This window comes from Gallus gallus, chromosome 6, assembly GCF_016699485.2.
Source record: "Gallus gallus isolate bGalGal1 chromosome 6, bGalGal1.mat.broiler.GRCg7b, whole genome shotgun sequence".
NCBI lineage: Eukaryota > Metazoa > Chordata > Aves > Galliformes > Phasianidae > Gallus > Gallus gallus.
Window position 1 is genome coordinate 30,817,212 of NC_052537.1, and position 22,588 is coordinate 30,839,799.

The 22,588-nt window shown below is 41.4% G+C and overlaps 1 protein-coding gene across 3 annotated transcripts in view; it reads left to right on the forward strand.

Annotated features, from left to right (window-relative positions):
• The first annotated feature begins 4,391 nt into the window (after window positions 1–4,391).
• The window catches only part of GRK5 (G protein-coupled receptor kinase 5), a 164,059-nt gene continuing 145,862 nt past the window's right edge, over window positions 4,392–22,588 (forward strand). For 2 of the 3 annotated variants that reach the window (XM_421789.7, XM_040702891.2), the window contains exon 1: window positions 4,392–4,598. In XM_421789.7, coding sequence (XP_421789.2) covers window positions 4,547–4,598 — 52 coding nt within the window. In that variant the 5' untranslated portion in view covers window positions 4,392–4,546. Of the gene's footprint in view, window positions 4,599–7,231; window positions 7,285–22,588 lie in introns of all 3 variants that reach the window. The other variant, XM_025152000.3, reaches the window with a different exon arrangement.

Genomic DNA, 22,588 nt, shown 5'->3' on the forward strand with positions numbered 1-22,588 from the left:
ACAGTTCTGACCCATTGGAAGTTGATGAAAGACTTTCCATGGACTTCAGCAGACTTTAGCAGAGAAATTTGTATCATTGCAAGGTGCAGAACAGTAGATAAGGTATTTGAATAGATAATAGAATATGTAAATTTATTTTGTTATTACAACACCTGCCTGCCTGCTCTTACTTTATGTCTTTTTCCCTATCTGGGAATAATTAAATTTGCATTTCTGTTAAAAAAATACATAAATTGAAACCTGTTAGTAAAAAATACTGGATAATACTTGCACGTTGTTACCACTATTTTGTGAGGTTAGTTTTTAAGATCTTTTTGAATGTTTGTTTTTAACAAAAGAAATATCAGTGGAAAAGTAACTTCTCTCTAAACTTGATGAATGGGGTAAGGAAATCCCTTAACAGATCTGCTTCTGAGGGCCATGAAATGTCAAATTCTGTGCTGATTACAGGATGTATATTTCTGCTTGTTTAAAAAATAAAATCTGCTCATCTTCTAGATGATTATTTTATTCCATATGCTTAAATGCTGTCACAGTCATTTATCTTCCACTTTGAAGAAACAGTTAATTGCAAAAAACCAAACAAAATAACAACATTTGAAAATGGAGAGAAACTACAGGGACATAAACACTTTCATATACATTAAAGCAAAAAGTTGGGTTTTGAGAAAATGATGCATCACCCCATGGCTGTTGGTAGATGGCAGCCTCTGTCCTTATGCAAAAGGGCTCTGCAAAAGGTCACAGCTGCCTGCAAATGCTCTCGTGGGCCTGTGTGTTCCCACCTGCTGATACAGCATCTTGGTGGGAGGTAAAAAAAAAAAAATTGTATTTCAAATGCAATCTAGCTAAGAGGTAATCGTGAGCAAGCTTTACTTCATTAATTATGTATTGTAACATGGAGTTGAATGATAGCCTCTGTTAGGGTATGTTTGCAGTTGATAAGCATAGGCAAGCCCCTTTTTGACATCTGATTCACCTGGGACCTTACCCTGATATGCCCAGCAGGCTGCAGTGAGGCCGAGCACTTTTTCTCTGGTGGTAGGAGAGAACTGGGTGTGTTGCTGCTGGAGCTGGCTGGAGCTGCATGAGCCCACCCTGTCGATGACTCATCTGTTAGAGTGGCTCAGAATATCACACTCTGCTTTGCTGCTTTCCTATCCTTATTACGCTGATGCATTTGGGTCTCACGCGGCGTTGGCATTTCATTTACAAACCTCTCTTTTCCCTTAAAAGAAAGATGGCTGCCAGCCCTGCTTTAGCGTGGTGTTCAGCACTCAAAAAGTGTTTTCCTGAGCCTTTATTGAATGGCTTCAAATGAAAGGTGTTTTGTTTAAAAGCTGAACAACCACAGTAAGCGCCATAGAAAGCACATTTTTCAGTTTAACAGGATTTTTTTGTAGCCTCTCTTTTTTCATTTTCTTCAAAAATTGGCTGTTTCTGCATATGACTCAAACTAAATTTTTACTCTTTGCTCCTCACAAATGCTGTATGAGGATCCTTAGGCCTGAAAAGAAGTCCTGTGTTTCTTACCTGCCACGCTGTCTTTGAGTTTATTCTTTCATATTTGAGCGCCAAAGTTTACAGCAGTGGGTAGAATAAGATAAACAGGACAAACTCATAGGTTTCCTGATAATGAGCAGTTTATTTTCACCTCACTCACACTGACTGCTCATTAAGCCAGGCATAGCATAGCCTGAATTAAAAGTCTGTGTTGTTGCAAGAGAAAAAGGATATACATAAGTGTACCTTTTTTAATCCTTTGTTGTTGTTTTTGTGAACCAGGTGTTCAAGATGACACAAGAATGAAGATACAGCTATAAGAAAATCATAAGGTAAGATTCCAAATGTTACAGTGAGTTTTGAAAATAACAAAGTATGGGCTTCAGGTCAAGTAGGTCTGTACAGTGACGATTTGTTAATCCATAGGGAGTGTGAAAAGGGCCGTCCCTCAGAACGCCGTGCTGAAGCACAGCCTTGTGTTATGCTCAGGCTTTTGAGACAGGAAATGGAGATGCGGGAGGACTGACTGTCTTGCTTTGTTATTCAAAGTAGGCACTGTGATAGTGAACACAACTCCTTCGTGTTCTAGGGCACCAAGGTGTCTCAGATGTACTGGAAACGCGTTTTATTTTCTTAAACACTAACAGAGTCATTAAGAAGACCCACTCCATTGCTCTTACTGATAGAGCCGAAGTTAAAACTGCTGCCCTCTGTGTAAATGTGTAACTCTGACAAACGTGTTTCTGTAAATCTTCAGCAGCCCGTTAGCAGAGCTCAGCTTTCGGCTGCTTGCACTCAGCCACATTTAAGTTCAGTTCATCTTCTTCAAAGCAAAGTCATCCAGCTTAGTGTCAGTAACCACTCAGGCAACAGCACAACATTCTGTTTTTTGCTGTCCCTGTTTCTGAAAGGACAGTGTAACTGTGCCTTTGGGTGCCGGAACGCAAAGTACTTAAGAGCTGTGCCAATTCTGAATACTAAGCAGCTTGTGGGATCGCCAAGCACCATGTAGACCTTTTGTGACTCTTTTGATAATTCTACTACTTCAGGAACTAAACAAACATTCACAAAATATTCAGGACAACAACAGCACTTTGAAGTCATACTTCTGTTTCATAGGGCAGCACTGCAGATTACTGTGCATAGCACTAAAGCACAGGGATATATCTATAGATACTAGATAAAAGAGGAACAGTAGAGCCCTCAGATGTATGTGCTGCTTTTCAAGCGCTTAGCCACCCAAAAGTTCTGTAAGTGCCTCTCTTTACATGGGGACCTATATAAAAGTTATGCACCAGACCCAGCCAGTGCTCCCTGTGCAGTAAGTCCCTTCCCACTGAATAACCTGGTCCTGGGATGTGCAAGCACATCAACATCCCACTGCTACTAGCAGAAGTTAAGCTTGCTGGTATGCATTTTAGGAAACAATTTGTAAGAGGCGTATATTCCTTCTTCCCTTTGGAGATGGGGGTTGCCTCTAACATCAAAAATGTTGTATGAAATAAAAGATGCAGCTGAGTCTTCCAGTCATACTCCAGTGCTGGTGCCCTTTTGATGACCATTAGTGGAAGGCTGCAGTGATGTGCAATGCACTTACAACCCAAGCATAATTCGCTCTGCTTACAAGTGAGCATCAGTCCTTGCACAGAAGTGGTCAAACAACATGCAGGGCAGACACCCTTTAGGAACCTCATCTCTATGCTCAGGCTCTGGTTTCCAGGAAGCAATCTTTCCCTCAAGAATTATTTAATCAGAGAAAAATCTTCCGGTACTTAGAGACACAACTGCTGTTGTATAGAAATTGGCATTACAGAGGAAGTAGCCACAACACGGCCTGGCTACCAGAGATTGAACATTTTCTGAAGCAAAGTAGAGAGAATGGGGAATACGGCGCACAGCAGTGTGCTGGCTAAAATAGTAGCAAGCTTTCCCACCTTTGACACTCACAGAAGGCATGAATTGTAGCTGTACTATCCTCATGTCCAAGGTATCATTTATTCAGTGCATTTATTGTTTATATTATTATTATATTGTGCATTTGTTATTTGTTTCTGTGTTGATAAAATACGTTCAGTAGCAGTTTGCAAGTCCTGCCATTGCAGGTCACTTGTCTGGCTGTAGAAAGAAACACGATCAGTGGGGGGAAAAAAAAGCAAGAAAAAAAAAGTACTGCCTATATTCCTCTAACAAGAAACTGCGTGTTTAGTCCATTTGCTCCGCATGGATTTAATCAATGCAATGCTGATGGGGGAAGAGTGTTGGTGAGAGCGAGGGGTCGTTTTCATTCCGCTTGCTTTGCCTGACCTGCTGAATGTTCTATCGATCCACCTTGTTGCCAGGAAAACCAGAATCATGCTGACACGAGCATCTGTCTCGAACGCGCAGAAGATTTATGTTGTAGCTTAGCGTTTAAAAACAACTTTCCCCAAATGGCTGATGTCTCGAGCAACCTCTCACGGGGATGAAAACCCCAAAAGCGCGGGGGAACGCGGCACGGTCCGGCCGAGCTCCGCGCCGCTGGGTGGCGCCTGGCGCCCGGCACCCGGCCGAGCTCCGCGCCTCGCCCTCGCCCGCCCGCGGAGCTCCGCTCCCCGCTGCGCTGCGCCCCGCGGAGCTCCCCCCGCCTCGCGGAGCTCCCCCGGGGGCTGTCCCTAGCCGGGCCGCGGATCCGGCCCCCAGCCCGCACGTCCCGGCGTTCCCGTCTCCGGCGATGGGGATGGCGCCTGCGCGGGGCTGCGGGGCCGCTCGGCGGTGCCACACCCCCGGGGGAGGGAGGCAGGAGAACCCGAGCCCTCAAACCGCCGGGGAGGCGGCGGGGCGGAGGATGGAGTAGCGGGGCGAGGCGCCGAGGGAGCAGATAGTGCGGGGAGCGCCGCCTCCGCCCGGCTGAAGCTCTGCGGGCGGAGGAGAGGGAGGAAGGGATCATGCGAGGGGGGCTAGCGCGCTAGGGGCAGAAGCGGATGGTCGCCCGGAGGCTCCGCACCTAGGGAGCGTGACGTCCTGCTGCTGTGTCCGCCGCTACCTACGCTGCCCGAGCTCGTCAATGGAGCTGGAAAACATCGTTGCTAACACCGTCTTGCTGAAAGCCAGGGAAGGTGAGAGAGCGGCGGGAGGGAGCCGGAGCATCCCCGGCACGGGCGGCCCTCCGGCTCCGGGGTGCGGGAGGTGGGGGCTGAGCGCCGGTCCCGGTGGCGGCTGTCGGGGTCCATGTGGTGGAGCTGGCGCTGGAAAAGGCTCCTCTGAACCGGAGCCTCGCTTCCAAGGAAAAGATCGATTTCCCCCCGCTGCGAGGAGGTTTGGGAAAGGAAGCGAGCGAGATTGCGGAGATTACAATATTCGCCCATCTCTTCCTTCCCTCTTCCCGCTGCCCCCCCTCAAGTCTGGTCCCACAGATTGTGCTATTTCAGCGTCTATTGTTAAAGGTCAGCTGCAGATGCATTCATTCAAAAGGGCTTAGCAAATCTGCAAATAGCTTTCCGCGTTGTGTGATGAGACCAGCGGGATCGTATCGCTTCAACGTACAGTCATTGCCTTATTCGGCGTTATTAGGTGATACCATGTTGCCGCAAACATGCCCATTGTTGAGAGCCGCCTGTCCCCAGCCCGCCCCGCACGGAGCCGGGGCTGAGCCCAGAGCTGCGGGCGCCCGGCGCTGCCCGTGAGACGCTCCGGGACCGCGGCAGCCGCCGGCACGCCACAACCGCTCCGTGCACCTGAAAAACGCGCCGGGAACGCGGCTGCACGGCGGCGATGGGCTCCCTCTGACAGCCCCCCGCAAAAGCCGCGAGCCCGGGAACGAAGTCCGGCCACTTAAGGGCGCTTCCCCCCCCCCTCCGCCACTCGTGAGAGTGGGGTGTCCCCGGGCGCTGCCCGTACCCGGAGGGGTCGGAGCGGGGCAGCCTCTGGGCCCGGCAGCATCCCCCAGCTGCGGGCAGCGCCACGCACCAGCGTCTGACGCTTACAGCATCACTGCCAAAAGGTGAGCGCCTTCTGCCGCCTGTAGTCCTTTTTTTTTCCCTTCATTTTTACATCTTTTGCTCTTTAAAATTAGCGTGTTCTTTTTTTTTCCCCAGCTTTTGTTGCAACTTCTATTCCCTGAAAGTACTTTTAATTGAGTGTTTGGATGCAGTAAAACCTGCACCCTGATTTTTTCACTCTTGAGTGCCAGTGGGGTGGGTGTCAGGTTTGAGGCTGGGGATGTACAAGTGAAGCAGTGTTGGTTTTGTGAAAGAGAGTGTTCCAATAGTGTTCCCCTGGAGTGATCCCTTCACTGGGAAAAATAGTTCAAATGGTTTAACAGTGTTTATATAACTCATGGGGTGTTGAACTTGTGAGGCTTAGCTAAAGAGTAAAGTCCTGAGATTCTTCAGAAAAAATCTCTGCTATAAATAATAAGGGCAAAGGTATTTTTCCATGGAGCCGACCGGTGGGTTGTAACTCTGCCTTCTCATAGGTAATTACTGTCTTCTGTTGTCAATACTGTTTAGGACACAATTGTTCCTACCAGCAATATAGTACTGGTTTAGATTCCAGAAGACTTTAGGAATATTTTAAAGGACTGGTATTAATTACACGTATTGTGTGGCGTTTTCTGAGGGCCAATATTTTGCAAGCAATTTTTAATATGCCTCTTGATTTTATGGCCTTTTTCTACCATTCTCAGCAAGATGGTAGAAGTGATGTCGTTATTATTTACAAGTTGTGTTAAAGAAGCTGTCAGCTATCTCCAAAATAGCCGAGCTTTATCAGGATGTACTGATAATTGTATTTCGATTTCTGAGTATATATGAAGTTCCAACCACTTTTTTTTTTTTTTTTTTTTTTGAGACCTGATGCTTGCTTATCTTTAAACTCTTCTTCTACTTTTTTTTTTTTTTTTTTTTTTGGGGGGGGGGGGTGGAAGAAGTGATTTTTATAATTTTTTTTTTCTTTGAAATGAGGACAGAATTAATGAAGACTTGTCTACTCAGCGTCACTCAGCCAGAGGTCTTAGGTGTGTCTCCAAGTTTTATTACTGCGTATAATCTTCTGTGAGTAAAATGTTCTTAAAATTTGTGAGGAGCAATATAAGTGAGCGTCATTACAGATGATCTTCAATACGCTGTCCACCTTCTCCAAGAGTAAAATCGAATTAATATATTGAAGATTGTGGCATCTAAAAGTATGTTTGTTCCAGATCCTGCAGGCTTGATGGGTGATTGTAGCTGGGTGAACGTGTAGCCACAGCCAAGTACATGCGTGTTTCCACTAGTGAAGTCAAAAGCAAAAGGTGTCTTAGCTCACCTAGGTGGTTGCTGGTGCCTACAGTGTGATACTTAATGTCAAAAGAAGCAAAATAAAGGGATCCGTTCTGCAGACATTAGTAGAAGTTTTATCATGGCTGCAAAGGGAGAGGCAAAGCCAATACTGGCATTAAAAAAATAATAATAAATTTTGAAATCATTTCAAAAGGAGGTGCAGGTAGATCTGCAGTGCTAAGTCCAGTAGCAAGGATGTTTGTAAAGGCCTCAGGAGTAGGGCTGAGTGACCACCACAAGCGTTTTCTAGCAAATATTGGTTTAAATTTTGCAACTCATTTGCTTTGGCCACGGAATAGGCTTTTCTGTGGTCCCCCGTGTAAGTTCCTTTGTATTTTACTACAGCAATCACCAATGCAAAGTGATTTTTTTTTTTAAACTGAAATACTGGGAAGCAAATTTTGTAACTACTATACAAATACTTTCACCAGGATCCTGATGATTTCAGAGAGCAGCACGCCCATTAACTGATGCCATGTGAAACGTGAGTAATCTTACAGAGCAACAAAATGTATTTCACTGGATAATTTCAAGCAGAGAATAAATTTCAGGAAATTGTCATCTGTTTGCAGAATATAATGTTTCTGAGACACACATGTAAGTTACTTGTACTCGGACATCTACCAGTCTGAGCACAGGGGGAAAAAAAAGGAGTTTTATTGCATTTCAAAGTTCATTTGTAATTTACTGTGAATAAATTTATGCTGTTTCCTCAATTATCATTTCTCACGTAAAATCCCATTACACAAATGGCCAATCCCTGTTAGGACTGAGTAGAAAATGCATCTGGTTTAATTACAGGACCAAATAGGTGTTAGGGACCATCTCTTATTGCCTACAGAAGGGAATAAGCAGAGAAAGGAGAGCAAGAAAGGTGAAAATCATAAAGTGAACAACAAAATAATAACAACTGCAGTAATTTTAAGTTGAATAAGAACCTCATATTGAGAGGTGGTGAAACTTTTATCTGAACCTTTTAATTAATCTACTTGTTTCTGAGTCTCGGCAATTGTGTCTGAGAACCAAGATGCTATAAGTGGATCCAGGCTCATGAATGAGTCCTAATTCACTTTCCCAGTGTTAATACTATTTTATAGAGGATCTCATCAGAACCGAGGGGCTGCTGGGAGGGCCGTGGATTGACCAAGGCTCTCCCAAAATTTCAGAGGAACTTAACAGTCCTAAAAAAGAGAAACTTTAAAACAGATCAGTACAGTCATGAATCTAACCCTGCCTGTCAAAAGCAATAAACTGATGGAAGATGACAGTCAGAAGTAATCTGACTGATTATTATACTGTAATGTTGGTATGAAAAACAAACAATATGGTCGGACAAGCATGGCCAAGGCATGGTGTTTTTCTAGGAGTACCTAGAAAATATCTCTGCCATGATCTACTATTTCCTAGCCATAGTATCAGTCTCCTTCTATGTAATCTGCCACTTCTCTGCACGTTTTTTTTTTAGACAAGCTGAAATACATTTTAAAACTCACATGCAACTTGGCTTTAATAAATACACAATCCTTAAAAACAAACATGTAAAAAATAAAACAAACAAACAAAAAAACACACAACCCCCCTAATTCCCACTGCTTTAAAGTTTTAGTGATAACTGCATTAGTCATCATTATTATTAGACTTAAAACAACCAGTCTGGATCACAGAATGGCTTGCTTTGAGGTCCCTTCCAAACCCCATCCAGGTCCAACCCATCCTGTTGGTACGGTTGCCATCCACTAGATCAGGCTGCCCAGGGCCCTGGGTGCCTCCAGAGATGGAGTATCCACAACTTCTTTGGGCAGCCTGTGCCGGTGCTTCACCGCTCTCCAAGTGAAGAATTTCTTCCTAACATCTAATCTAAATCTCACTTCTTTTAGTTTAAAGCCATTCCCCATTATCCTGTCAGTATCAATTCATGTAAGAAGTTATTCCCCTTCCTGCTTCTAAGCTCCCTGCAAGTACTGGGAGGCTGCAGTGAGGTCTCCCCAGAGCCATCTCTTCTCCATGCTAAGCAAGTCCAACTCCTTCAACCTTTCTTCACAGATGAGGTGCTCCAGCCCTTTGATCATCTTCATGGCCTTTTTTTGGACCCGCTCCAATAGGTCCCCATCTTTCTTGTGCTGCAAGTGCAGTGCTGTGTGTGGTGATTCACAAGGGTAGAGTAGAGGGGGGCAATCACCTCCCATGCCCTGCTGGCCACCCTTCTTTTGATGCAGCCCAGGATGCAGCTGGCCTTCCAGGCTGTAAGCGTACACTGCTGGCTTACAACCAGCTTTTCATCCACCAGAACCTCCAAGGCCTTCTCTGTAGGGCTGCTCTCAATAAATTCTTCTCCCAGTCTGTACTCATATCTGGGATTACCCTCACCCATGTGCAACATCTTGCACTTGTTGTTATTGAACCTCCCTAGATTTACGTGGGCCCACTTAGATTTCTAAAGTGCAGACTTTCAAGTGTAAACCTGATAAAAGGGAAAAGTTTCACAACTATTAAAACACAACAATATATACGTTTTTTTTTCCTTTTTAAATAGATTTGGATTCTAAAACAATCTTACTCATGGCCTTGGATCCTCCAGAAGGGGCAATGTTCTTTCATATATCTCAGAGTTTTTTGAGGACTGCACACAGATGCCATATAACACATAAAATGTGCCTGCTTTTTAAACTGCTGTATTTTTAGCTTGCTTTTGCAGGATGATCACAGGAGTGATTTGTACATGTCCTTATTGGCAAAAGACTAGCTATAAATCCTAAACAAGAAGCATGATTGCTTTCCAAGAACTTGGCTGCAGAGCAATTGGAAAAAGGGCAGTGAAACAATGAAAAGCATATTTTGAAGGGAGGGAGGTGACTATAGCGACAGCCAGAACCCTATGGAGAATATGATTATTGCAACTTAACTTTAGCAAATTCATTAATCAGTGCTTTGAATGCAGAATCTAAAGCCCTGTCCCGTATCCCTTGACATAAAAACAAACTACTTTGTAAGGAAAATGTTGTCTCTATAAGCAGAGGAAGCTCGCATGCAGTAACTCAGTTTTTGGAGTTCAAGAGAAATTCTCATCACTGCAATAGCTTAAAAGGAGGGGAAAAAAAAGAACCGAATCAGCTATTAATTCAGATGCGAAAGGGTGCTTTTAAGCTGTAACCACTTCTTTTTGGAAAAAAATATCCAAAAGAAGTCAGAATATTTCATTACATTTCTGATCAAGGAAATTCAGAAAACAAGAGTCTTCAGGCCTGTGTGAAAAGAATGTGCAAGTTTGAATGATACAAAAATCTCCTTTGATAGAAGAGATGCTTCTATAGCCATATCTGGCTTAAAGCAAGTGTGTATGTACAGAATTGGCTTGAAATCTCTTTCAGTGTTTTCTTTCTTTTTTTGTTTTGTTTTGTTTTGTTTTTTAATAGTATTGCTGGCACAGAGCCATTTGTACACTCTCTACTCCTTGTGTGGTGCTCTCATGGGGCACCACTTTGCAGCTGTGGGCAACACTTCTTGAGATGTGGCAGTGCTGGAGAAATAAGAGCTCTTCCAGTCAAATTTCCTTACTACAGAGGGAGGACTGTGCCCCCGTGTGTTTGTTGTTGCTGTGGTTCTGTAATGTCATGTTCTAATTGATAATGATTTAAACAAGTTAGTGGGCATTTAAAAACATATTTTATTACTGTGGTGGTCTCAAGTTGTTAACACACAAACTACAATCTAGTCAGACTTCTAGAACAAATGTTAACTATGGAGGTTTGAAAAGAGATCATAGAATCACAGAATTGTAGGGGTTGGAAGGGACCTCTACAGACCATCGGGTCCAATCCCCTGACAAAGAAGGCTCCCTACAGCAGGCTGCTGTAGAGACTGCCTGTATTCATTATCAGTATGCTCCTTTTATGAACTTACTGCTGAAACTGTCCACATAACAAAGAATTTTCAGCATTTATCCTAAACATAGGCATAACTTTGTGGCAGTATGCAACTTTCTGTATTAATTAAATATCTAAATATCTGCATGTGATGTTGTTAGGAATGTTCCACCGAGTGTGTTAGCAGGCCAGCAGCAGTTGGACTAAGTTGACACCTGTGACTTTATGACAAATAACTGTAGGATGAAAGCCCCAGCTGAGGTCTGTCTCTGAGAACTGGGGGCTGTCCCACAGTATCTGTGCCTGTCACCCACATCTGGGTATGTGCACTGGCTCGCTTTGATGGCAACGAAGAGTCAACATCTAAAGAGGAGTGCAGCAGCTCCGATTTTCATGTTTCTAGGCATTCTGGTACAATGTGTTACTATTTGATCTTCATTTGAAAAAAAAAAAAAAATCAACAAAGAAAACCCAAAATCCAACAACAGAAAAACCTGCATCATTTCAGTGTTTCCTCTGTGAAGATTATCTATTTCCCTTTCTATGCACGGCTATGCTAGCTAAAATCTGTTTATGAACTCTTTCCCAAAATCAAAAGCTGGATATCTGTGTGCTGGGGACTTCGCTAGTAAAGAAGGGTTTGAAACCTTAACCCTATGTTCAGACTTGCTAATATGGATGTGCTGCAATCCTGATGAAGTTGAAATCAAAGCATCAACATGTGTGCAGGGTCCTTCTGCTTTTGCAGTGACAGAAGGTGTATTTTATTGCTGGTTAACACTATATTTTTAGGCATATGGCTGATTCTTCTCCTGTACTATTTTTGTGCTAGTGTTACTTTGTGAATGACTTCTGATTTGTGTGCTTCCAAAGAAAACTACTGAAGCTCTAATTCAAGTGCAAGAAGTGGTGCTAAAGTCAATGGGATAAAATGTCAGAAAAATCACGTCAGGATCCACATCCAAATTATTGAAAAAGTTTGGAAGCAAATGATTTTATCGAAGCAGTTACTGTCTTCATAAAATAGTAGTCAAAACCAAACAGGAGTTCCTCTTCTTTTACAGCTGGTTGGAGGCAGTAGCCTTCCATTCAGTTTTTGCCAATGAACATGGGTGCTAATGAGCTACCTGGTGCTCATTAGAAGATTTTCCCCTGAGTCTTCACTCAAAAAATATTGTATGAGTTTTCTATGCAGCAATGAGAGAACCAATTGCTCTTCATTTTTACAGGTACATAATCTAAACAATAACAAGATGATGTGATCCTAACATTACTATAGGACCTCAGGATGTGAAATCAAATTTAAAGGCTAGTGAGATAAAGAAACCTGCAGTTTAATTGTACTTGGCTGGATTATTTTTGGAATAATTTCAATTAGAGGATTTAAAAATGCATACTACTTTGTGATTAGGCAGGGAACAAAATAAATATCATAAAGAAAATATTGCAAAGATGATGGATATTCTTTTTTATTTAAAGAAAAATCCATAGCTGTAAAGGGAAAGGATGGAACATGGGTGAGGGAGAAGGTAGAGGAGGCTGAGAAGTCTGTAGAGTGGTCTCAGCTGCTCTTAGTTCATAGAACATCTCTTCAAATATGCTTGAAGGTACTGTCAAAAGCATTTTTTCAAGGAAGATGGACAGGCTAGAGTAGAAATACACACAAGTACTGAAGTCTCAGTTCTGACCTGGGAGTGAATAGTGCAAATAATATTAATGCAGGTAGGGTGGCTGTCTGTCCTCTGGGATGAAAATAGCTAACATCTCAGTGCCGCAGTGAAGATTGAGAAATTTGTGTCTCCATCAGTTCCAGTCTTTAGAAATGTGTTCAGCATGAGCAGTGCCATTGACTTCCTTGCATGGACAGCTTGCTTGGGGGTGTTCTGCAAGGCTGAGACCTCCAGGATCACTCTCATTGAGTCAGTAAAGCTATACTGACAGAACTGAAGTGAAACAAATGATTAGTGACTGTTAGGAAAGGCCTACTGTGTCACTTTGTCCCTTGTCCTGCAGGCATGTTTTCTGTTTTAAACCATTTTGGTATTAAAATGACTCAAACTGTGTGCTTCTCTCTTGAGAAATTTTTTTCGCAGCACAAGAAATCTTCTTGACTGTTCTGATTAAATTTTCCTTATTCTCATCTCAAAGTTTCTCATGTAATTCCTTTTGCACAAAGTTTTCATTCTCCTATTTATGTTGTCAAGTTTAATGGCTTTTCCCTCTTCCTTCCAGCTGGTCAGCTTGGATGGTGCAAATTTTGTGCAGTCATTCCTCAGGACAAATTCATTCCCATCAGCGGCTTCCTAGGGGGTGTGCCTAGGGCTAGAATCTGTTGTGCAGGCAGGCTGAGTCTGGTCTTCTTCCTGGCCCACCACAAAGTTGGAGGAAATAACTGGTCTAATGTAGAGGGGCCTGGGGAAGTGGCAGTACAAGAAGGAGTACATCAGGATATTTCTGATCAGTTTCTGTGAGTGAAGTTGCTTATGGAGTCCTCCATTCACCAGAGGTTGCCAAAGAGGCAGTTCATAAGCAGTAGCAACAGTTTTTGAATTGGCTGAATATTCTCTTGGGTCCCATTGAATGCATAATTTCACTATAAGCTTGGCTTTTCCCAGTAGGCGGAGGTTATATTACAAGTTCCAGAAGTTACCTTACATCTGCACAATACCATTTTTACTTAATTATGCAAAGGGTCAGTCTCTGCCTCTTGTGAGTGTGCAGCATGCTGAGTGCTGGGATGCTGTTTCCTAGTGCCCAATGCTCCAGGACCATTCTGCTTTTCCTAGCAGCATTCTCCCAACAGATGCATTTGTATTGTTTTATTTTCTCTCTTTGTTGTAAAATCCTAATTTTTTTCTAGGCTGAAATTTCTTTTTTTGTATTCTTCCCACTCTTAACATCTTTTTAATCTTCCCAGTTTATTTTTCCTGTACTCTGTCTGACAACATTTCTGAATTTGCTTGATCTTTAATGTACTGTTTAAAACATGTTTAATTAATTTGAATTATATGTCACTTTACTGGACATATCTCAGGCTTTATGTATTTTCTCCCTTATTGTCCTTGATTGTTCTTTGATCAGTGTTAAGTCTGTGTGACAATGCTCCTATATAAAATAAGTAAAAATTTATTTTCCATGCATGTGTTATGGAAGACCTTCATGATTCTACAGGAAGTATTTTATTCCAGGGAATGTTTTCAAATTCAGGAAACCATCTAGTGTGTCATAGGAAAGGGGCTATCTGCCAGGAGAACAGAGAAACTGTGACTTTACAGTTGTATTCACTTGGCAGCATCTGCAGAAGGCATTGATGGAGATTCTCGCCCAGTGAGAATGAGGAAAAAAAACCAAAAAACAGAAATGCAGCTGGAAGAATAGAAGATTCAAAAACAAAGGGAAGATATCAGTCATGCAGAGTTAAAACAGCACCAGTGAGTTCTCAGTGGTGTTTCTGTCTAAATACCCCTGCAGGCAGTGCAAGGGAAGTGACATCTTTCACGAGCAGATGAGCTGGGAAGGATGGATGTGAGGCTAAATCATCATTTAGCCAAGGTTGCCAAAATATTGATATAACCAAGATATATATATATTTCATATTGGTACTGTTCATTGATTGTCGTTCTGCTTTCTCTTGAATTTCTGCTATTTTCTTCTCCTTGTTGTTTTTCTTCCTTCTCTTAGGTTTTGTTTCTTACCAAGTATGAAGGTTAGATTGACTGAATGAAATTGAAGGAAATTCAATCTGACTTTTTCCATGTTCAGATTATTATTTTTTAAAAATATATTTTAGCTCAGTGCTCTTTGTCTCTATGAAGTTGTTTCCCTTTGGTCCAGAATATTCTAGTGATAAGCATGCTAGAAATCAATCATGAGTGATCTTGGTACTTTTATGGCAAACTTTTCTCCAGCAAAAATTTGGTGAGTCAACTTGCCTCTCCTCTTTTGAGAAATGTGGTGCAAAAATGCAATTGTTCACCCTGCAAGTTCTGCAGAAAATGTTACTTAGGTAGCAGTTACGGAAAATTAAGAGTATCTGAACACCCAGCCTTAATCTTACTATTAAAGGAAGAATAGTTGTCCAGTGCAACATTTGTACTCATATTTTTTGCACCACTTTCTAAGAGTTGGGACTGTTGTATGAATAAACCCTTTCTGTTTCCTTCCATAGCAATTCTACATCTACATTTCATCTCCAAATCATTATTTTATGTTTTCTGAGGATGCCAAGTTATAAATCATACACTGACTTAAAATTATTCATAAAACACGCATCTGGGAAAGTTTGTTCTTTGTTTATTTTGCCAGCAGCTAAATTTTAGGAAGCATTATCCAGATGACTTGTATGTGATGTAAGCTTCTCTCAGTGTTACTATATACCTTTCCTGGAAGCTTTGTCCGTTAAAGTGTGTCTCCTTTCCCTCTTTGCTCAATGAAAGACAGTGGTTCAGGAATTAATAAGCAAACTTAAAGTTCCTGGTGTGGAGAGCCGGACCTACAAGAATACACATGTTCAAAGGGAAGCTGCTTCTTGCCATGTATCATTGACAGACACTGAATAGCAGCAGGTGCTTGCAGAAAGGCATATACAGAATGACCCTTCCCCAAGCCTCTTTTTTATCCTTCTTACAATAGGAGCTTCCTGAGCAGACCGTGGTTTTGTCCTCCGTTGTTTAATAGAGGGACCTACTCTTCATTAATTTATCTAATCCTTTTTTTGCCCCAGTCACAATTTTGGTCAGCTGTTGTAGTCAGTGTAGCTTCCTGTGGCAATGGGTTCCATAATGTAACAAAAGCATGCCTAATTTCCCGTGTGTGTACTTCAAGGGGGACTCTCAGCTGATGTATGACTTATGTTTTGGCAACCTCAGAAAGCAGGTATGATGAAGGTGTGGTAGTGTCTTGGAAGAGAAAGGAGGAGGATTATCCCCAAATCAATCAAATACTTCTGCTTATTTGTAACACATTGATTTTGTTGGTTCTGCTTCGATTTCTGTTAGATTGTTCATGATTTTGTAACCCTTCATCTTATCCTCTTATCAGCCTTTCTCCAGGTAGAAAGGTTCAAGTCTACTGTCTTTGTCCCTTTACATCTTCTAATTCTGTATTCTTTTTTAAATGAGTGAAAAAAACTACCCTTGGATAGTGTGGCACTACATGGTGCCTGTTCACCATGAACAGTGATGTCACTCAGCTCACTTTTGACGCTGGGCACTTTCTCCTTTGCTCTTTTCACAATTTTTCTTAACTGGTTTTTTGTTTTCTCTTTTTCACTGTCATAAGTGTTCATTACGGGGGAATACTGACAGCAACCTCAGAAATTTGTCTGCTGAGATGAAATGTTTAATTTCATTTGTTCTGTATGGCATGAGTTGTTTTCTTTCATGTGCAAAACTGTGCTGACATGGAATTTCATCCTTTTTTTTTTTTTTTCTTCCTGTGAGTGATTCAGTACTGCAACATACTTCTGCAACTCTTTGCAGGCTGCTTTTGTTACAACTGTCCTGAAGAAATTCGTCTTGGCAGAAAATGTCATCTTGTTATTTATCTATTTTCCAGACCATTTATGAATACACTGAGTAGTCCAAGTCTTATCATAGATCTCTGGCACACCACTGTCTGCCTTGCTCCACTGTAAAACTCTTACCCTTTATTTCTTATCTTGTCAACTATTACTGACTCACAAGAGGTTCTCTTCTCACAAAGTGGTTGACTTTCAACAAAAATTGTTCAGAAATTAGCTTTCAAGAACAAACAAAAAAAAAGCCACTTTTGAAAGTCCAAGTATATGTGTACTGAACCCTCCATGTAGATAGGTGATCCAGGATATTGGTGGCATTTCTATATTGGAGGGTGTGGTAAGTCTGGTTGTATTATCTATCTGGATGTAGTCTAATGAGTTTTGAACAGAAGATGATAATCACTTCCATCAATCTACAGACTATGTTCGTGTTCAAACAGCCCAAGATGTTGCTGGCTTTCCTTGCTGCTAGACATACTGCTGGCTCATGCTCAATTTGATGTTTGCTGTACCCTTGGGCCTTTTCAACAGAGCTGCTCTTGGATATGAGAGTATCGTGTGAGACAGAATTGAAAACGTTGCTAAAATCAACCTAAATAACATCCACTGCTCTTCCTCTTGTCCACAAAGCCAGTTGTTTTATTAAAGAAGGCAGGCGGGCTAGTAAGAAATGATTTATTGTTGGTAAATTCATGATCACTGTGCCTCATCTCCTCCTTTATGTGCCCAGAATATGCTATCAGACGACCCTATAACTGAAGTAAAATTGACTGACTGTGCTGTCCCAAATCATCCTTTTGTCTTTATTCAGTCATAGGGGACTGAGAGCAGCCTTGCAGGGTTATCAGTCAGCTCTCAGCACTCTTGCATTTTTGGATGTAGCCTTTTGGTCCCTTTTGGTCCCATCAGTCTGTCTGTGTTGGTCAAGTTCATTTAAGTAATCACTTATGTACTGCTGGTAGATCTTTCCTTTCTTGATCCATGGAGAGAACTGGGAGACCTTGTAAATGAAGGCTATGGCAAACAAGGCATTCACTTTTTCTGTAGTGAAATGTGTTACAGCTATCATGCTTGTCATAATCTGTTTTAGTCATAGTTTCTATCAGTTTGCTTGTCTCAGAAGTCAAACTGACCCCTCTGTTTTTTATCATAGTTATCCCCAGACTTGTGTCCTAGAAAGCAGGTCTATTTGAGTCCTCTTCTCCCACTCTGGCAGAGACTTTGGGAAGTCAGTTATCAATCCGTATATCACCATTCTTTCTCTGCTCTGTCCAAAGTAATAATGTTCTCTGCCAGGTGAGTTTGGATTCACAGATGAGCAGTAATCATTCAGAGGACCTAGTACTGGAAACTGTAGAGCACAAAGCGTCATCACTGTTAACACAACCAAGCAAAGCTTGGAAGTAAACTGAGCAGCTGCAGATGTTCAGATGTTGAAGACATCATAGGTTTTTTTGCATCTCCAGTGACCTGATCTGAATACTTCAAGCCTCCAGCATCATTTTCTCTGGAGGTACCTCAAGGATTTCCTTCTACCTAGTGGCAGAATTCATGTCTTTTCAGGAGGATGGATGGACAAATTAGTCTCAAGGAGAAGCTTTTTCCAGCCAAGGTACAGTGATGAGACAGCATCTTGTACAACTGTCAGACTGCTCAGACTGAATCAAGACCCACCTGCCCAAACTTTGACTATTATTAGCTTGTTCTAGAGGTGGAGAAGAAAAGCAAAAAGCTGTGAAGGAGATTGGAATTTGCCAAATGATGGCAGTATTCAAAGGAGCCATCCCTATGACATTTGGTGATTGGTCAAGAAATCAAAGATGCACGAAGAACTGAAAGAAAAGGTTCCAGGTGAACACGGTTAAAATGGGCAGTGTTGGAATCTGCCAGTCAAAGCTGACATTCTGAAGCTGTCTGTAAGGTCAGTAATCACTTCTAATGCCACTGAGGGTTGTGGTGTGTTCCAGTAGGCTTAGCCACAAAAAAAAAAGAATAAACCCAAAGCAAGTCCCCCCTAAATCCAGCTAATCCTGTGGAAGGAAAAATAAGTTTTGGATAACTATTCTATACTCTTTGTACATAAAATACTTGTCTCTATCCGCTCATACGTCAGATGTATAAAGCCCATGACCAAACTCTTTCACCAGACAGGCTAATGTGAAATCTCTAGCAGGTTGCAGTATGTTTGTTGTTTTGGCTAATGCAGTTCTCCAGCTCTAAAATGTTTGTTTGTCTGTGAAAAGACTACAAGGTGAAAAACTTTGACGGAGTCGTCATATTGTTTTTGCTTCCTTTTTTGGGATGCTGTTTTCCTTCAGCTCTCATGGGGATCGTATCTCTTTTCCTGTATGCCATAAGTATTCAAAGGTTGGAGTGGCTGCCAATGTGAGCAGCATAGGTATGATCCATGCTCTACTTGTAAGACTCCTGTGGTGGTCTCCACTGAAAACAGATTGTCTAAAAATAACTGTGCAACGTGACTGCACAGCACTTCCGTGCTTTACATTGCTTTTAGTTAAAGTTGGTAATATTTTATTCTTGCTCATTAGCAGATTGTAGGCTGAATAATACCAGGACACTAGGATTATTCATGAAGCGGAGTGAAGTAAGTAAATTCTAGCTCCATGAACTTAGTTGGGAAAGGAGATAGAGAAATACATTATATCTTGAGTGACCTCTCTAAGACTTCCTTGTGGTGGTATAAACAAACTGGTAATTGGAAATTTTAGAATAAATAAAAAAGGCAGCTTTTTAAAACCTGTGTGTGTGCTCCGTAAATTAACCGTCCAAAATGAAGCTCAAATCTACATGCTACAAATCCTTGTCAAGGGAATTGTTTGAATATATTTTTGAGCAAACATCTACCAGCTGTGTGAAGGTATGAAGCTTGTTTAGAAGACCAGAAATATTTTACAAGGTGGAGACAGAGTGTGCTTTTGTTCAGGATCTCTGGTCCAAATTTTCAAAACAAGTTATCAATTTCTATTTGTATTTCAGTTTTTACATACAATGAGTGGAGAAGAAGTTAAAATGTGGAGTGAAATGCCCACATCAGGCTCTTTGTTAAAATGTATGTTCTGTGTAAGAAAGAGCCAAATCATAGAATCACTCAGGTTGGAAAAGACCTTAAAGATCATCAAGTCCAACCACAACCTAACCATACTACCCTAACTCTAACAGCTCTCCACTAAATCACGTCCCTGAGCACCACTTGCAGACGGTTTTTAAACACATTCAGGGATGGTTACTCAACCACCTCCCTGGGGAGTCCATTCCAGTGCTTAACAACCCTTTCTGTAAAGTTTTTCCTGATATCCAACCTAAACCTCTTCTAGCACAACTTGAAATGTTAAAGACCTGGTGCGTTAGGGCTAGAGACAGAGAAGGGCAGACAGCAAGGCTTTGATCTCTGCACTTTGTTAATCTCAGTGCTTGACGTTATCACTCAGATGTTGGAATACATCCTCATGTTTCCAAAAGGGAATCACAGAAAGGTTGTGACAGTGTCCCTGTGAATCTGTTAGTACGGGTGCAATCTGCAAGCTGAAGATGCCATCCCATAAACACTAAAGGAGGTAAATGCATTTCAGATGTGAATAGTCCCATAAGGTGAACAATTAGGTGACAGAGACAATTTAAGCAATTGCTCATCAGTGAAAATAAATTGTTCCCATCCTCAGCTCTAGCCTCCTTGTGTAGTGAAAGTCCCATTTTGTATAAGTACTTGGAGGGCCTAGCTCCTAATTCTGTCAAATGATCCTAAGAAGGCCGTTTTAAAGGAGATTTTGCTAGTTCCATTAAGCAGATGAAGAGATTTGCAGATACTTCTCTTCACTAACATAGGTCTGCACTCTGTTACTATCGGATTTTTTAATCTGGGTTGATTGCAAATCACAGTGAATGCATTCTTAAAAACCACAACAGATGTATTAACTACTCTAGTATCTCTGCTGATGAACTTTTATTTGATCTCACAGTAGATCTTAGTTGAGCTGGAAGAAAAAGCTGATTTTTTGTATTGTGCAATTTTGCACGGGAGTGAATTTTCCTCTTTATAAATCTTACTGTTTTCTTCTGAGGAGGGGAAGAGGAAGGGGAACAATTTGTCAGGAATCAGTTGTTTTGACTTAAGAGAATGGGAGAAAATGGCATCTTCCGATAAATGTATATTTTTATTAAAATCTGATACTGTGACAAATATTTTAGACTTAGAACTTCATTTTTGGTATGTAAGCAGAGCAACCTCACTGAGATTTGTGTGCACTGTGAAGATTAATGAAATATACTTTATAAAGACAGGCAATGATTCACTGAGTAAAAATAGGCAGCATCTAAAAAGGGCTTATAAACACAGCTATTAATTTTAGGACTAAAATCTTATATTCTTTTTTTGTCTTAGTCTGAGAAAAATGCCACTGATCTCTGTGGCACTGTTTGGTGGGTACAAATATATCTCTTAGATTTGAAAAGTGGCCGTGGTTGCATTTTTGCTTACATGTTTTATCTATCCTCTGAAATCTCCTTATGATATTTTTACTGTATAAAATATTCATCTCTTCCATTTTCATCCATCCTTATTACCACAAACCCTCCTTAATACTTTTGCTGTAGTCTGTTATCAATAGCAATTACAAAAGGAGCCACAGTTATCATGCTCCTCCTTTTCTACCTACCTACCTCAGGGTTTTGCAGTCTAGAAAGTACTCCTTGGTGTGAGTCACTAAATAGATCTTGTGATTTATTTTTTGCAGTGTTGATTGTGCTTAAGGCTTACTCTGCTGCTGCACTTCACTCTTGATTTGAAGGAAAGAGAATGACTTTCCTTTTTTCTCTCATAACCTCAGGCGTTGTAATTTTTAATCATTCTTTTCAGTATCAGAGAGCAGCTTTCTTTGGCTCCATGCGGTATGGTGGCTATCTTCCCAACAGCTCCTGTCTTGGTCTTCTGTGTGAAGTCTGTTTGTGTCTTCTTTCAAAAGAAGAAAGCTACAAAATTTGAGCAAGAGCTGAAGGCTTGATTCAGGCTCAGTGGTATTACATTTTCTTTAATGGAACACACCATTATTTTCTGTTGAGCCCACTGGTCAATAGTTACTTTCTTTTTAAGGTGAAAGCATAAAAAGCCATATTTGAGTGCCAGCTCCTTTCACTTGTGAGCCAGTGAGGTGAGCACAGAGATCACAAATACCGTTTGCTGTTGCCTGCCTATGTGAGCTGCAGAAAGAAGCTGATATGGCAGCCTGGAGATAGGAAGAAGTTCCTAGGTAGATAGATACAGATCAGAAGGAATATGATGAGCAGTACAGGTTTGACAACCCTGGGGATGCTCCAGCAGGGCTTTTGCACCTTTTTATTCCTTCAGGAAGTGGGCATTATCACAACTGAAGTGATAGAATGATGTGAAAACTTAGTTTTTCTTCAGTTCTCTCAACCTTCATATTTACTACTGTTACTGTTCTTGCAAGTACTTTATTTTTAGACTAAAGACAAGAATCATTTAATACAATGACCTGCCTATAGGAATCAATCTAGTTGACCTCACCAATATCTGGGTATTTAAAAAGTGTAAGTGAATGCCTGGACTTCCATGGCAAAAATCTGAAACAACTGACACAGACCTAATGGCAGTGTGCCCCAGCTCTGCCTTGTTTTTAAAAGCATAGCAGTGTTATTGGACAAACAGACTCCTTACCAGAGGTATTTCACCTCGCAAGTGTTGCAACGCAGTGAGATATGGTGGGAATTTCCAGCAGGACGTGAGCCATAATTGTGATGTCATTTATAAATGTTGCCATCTGTAGCTATCTAAGTCTACGTGGTATTATTCTATGTGTTCTTCATGAGGACATAATAGCATTGTGTATCTTCTGATACTAGAATGCGAGCAGACCACTGACCACTGCATTGGGTTGTGCACAGCAGGACTGCCATGGCAGGTGGTTGTTTTTTTTTGCCCTGCAAGTCATAGCAGATAAGTCTGGAGAATAGCAGAGCAGTCTCTGCCACCAGTTGGCTTTGCACATCTGCGTCAACTGTGTAATCTCTCATGGTCAGAATGTCTTCTGAAACAGACTTGTACACTGCAAAGCAGCTGAACTCAAGGACCTGGTAAAGTGAGTATTAGTGCAAGTGCTTATGTTACGTGGACATAACATAGAACATAAAACATAAAATGTGGACATAAAACATGGAATATTCAACCAAATTCCCTTCTGTTGTAGAGCTGTATGGTGTTTCTTTCATTTTTATTTCTATGTATAAATCAGCATATTTCATTAGCTTTGTAGTAATTTTTAATACGTGGATCAGTGCATTCTACAGTAACTTACCCTAATTATTCAGGAATCATCCCCTAGTTAATTGCTATGACTAATTTTTCAGCTTGGTTCTTTTATTAGATGTGCCAT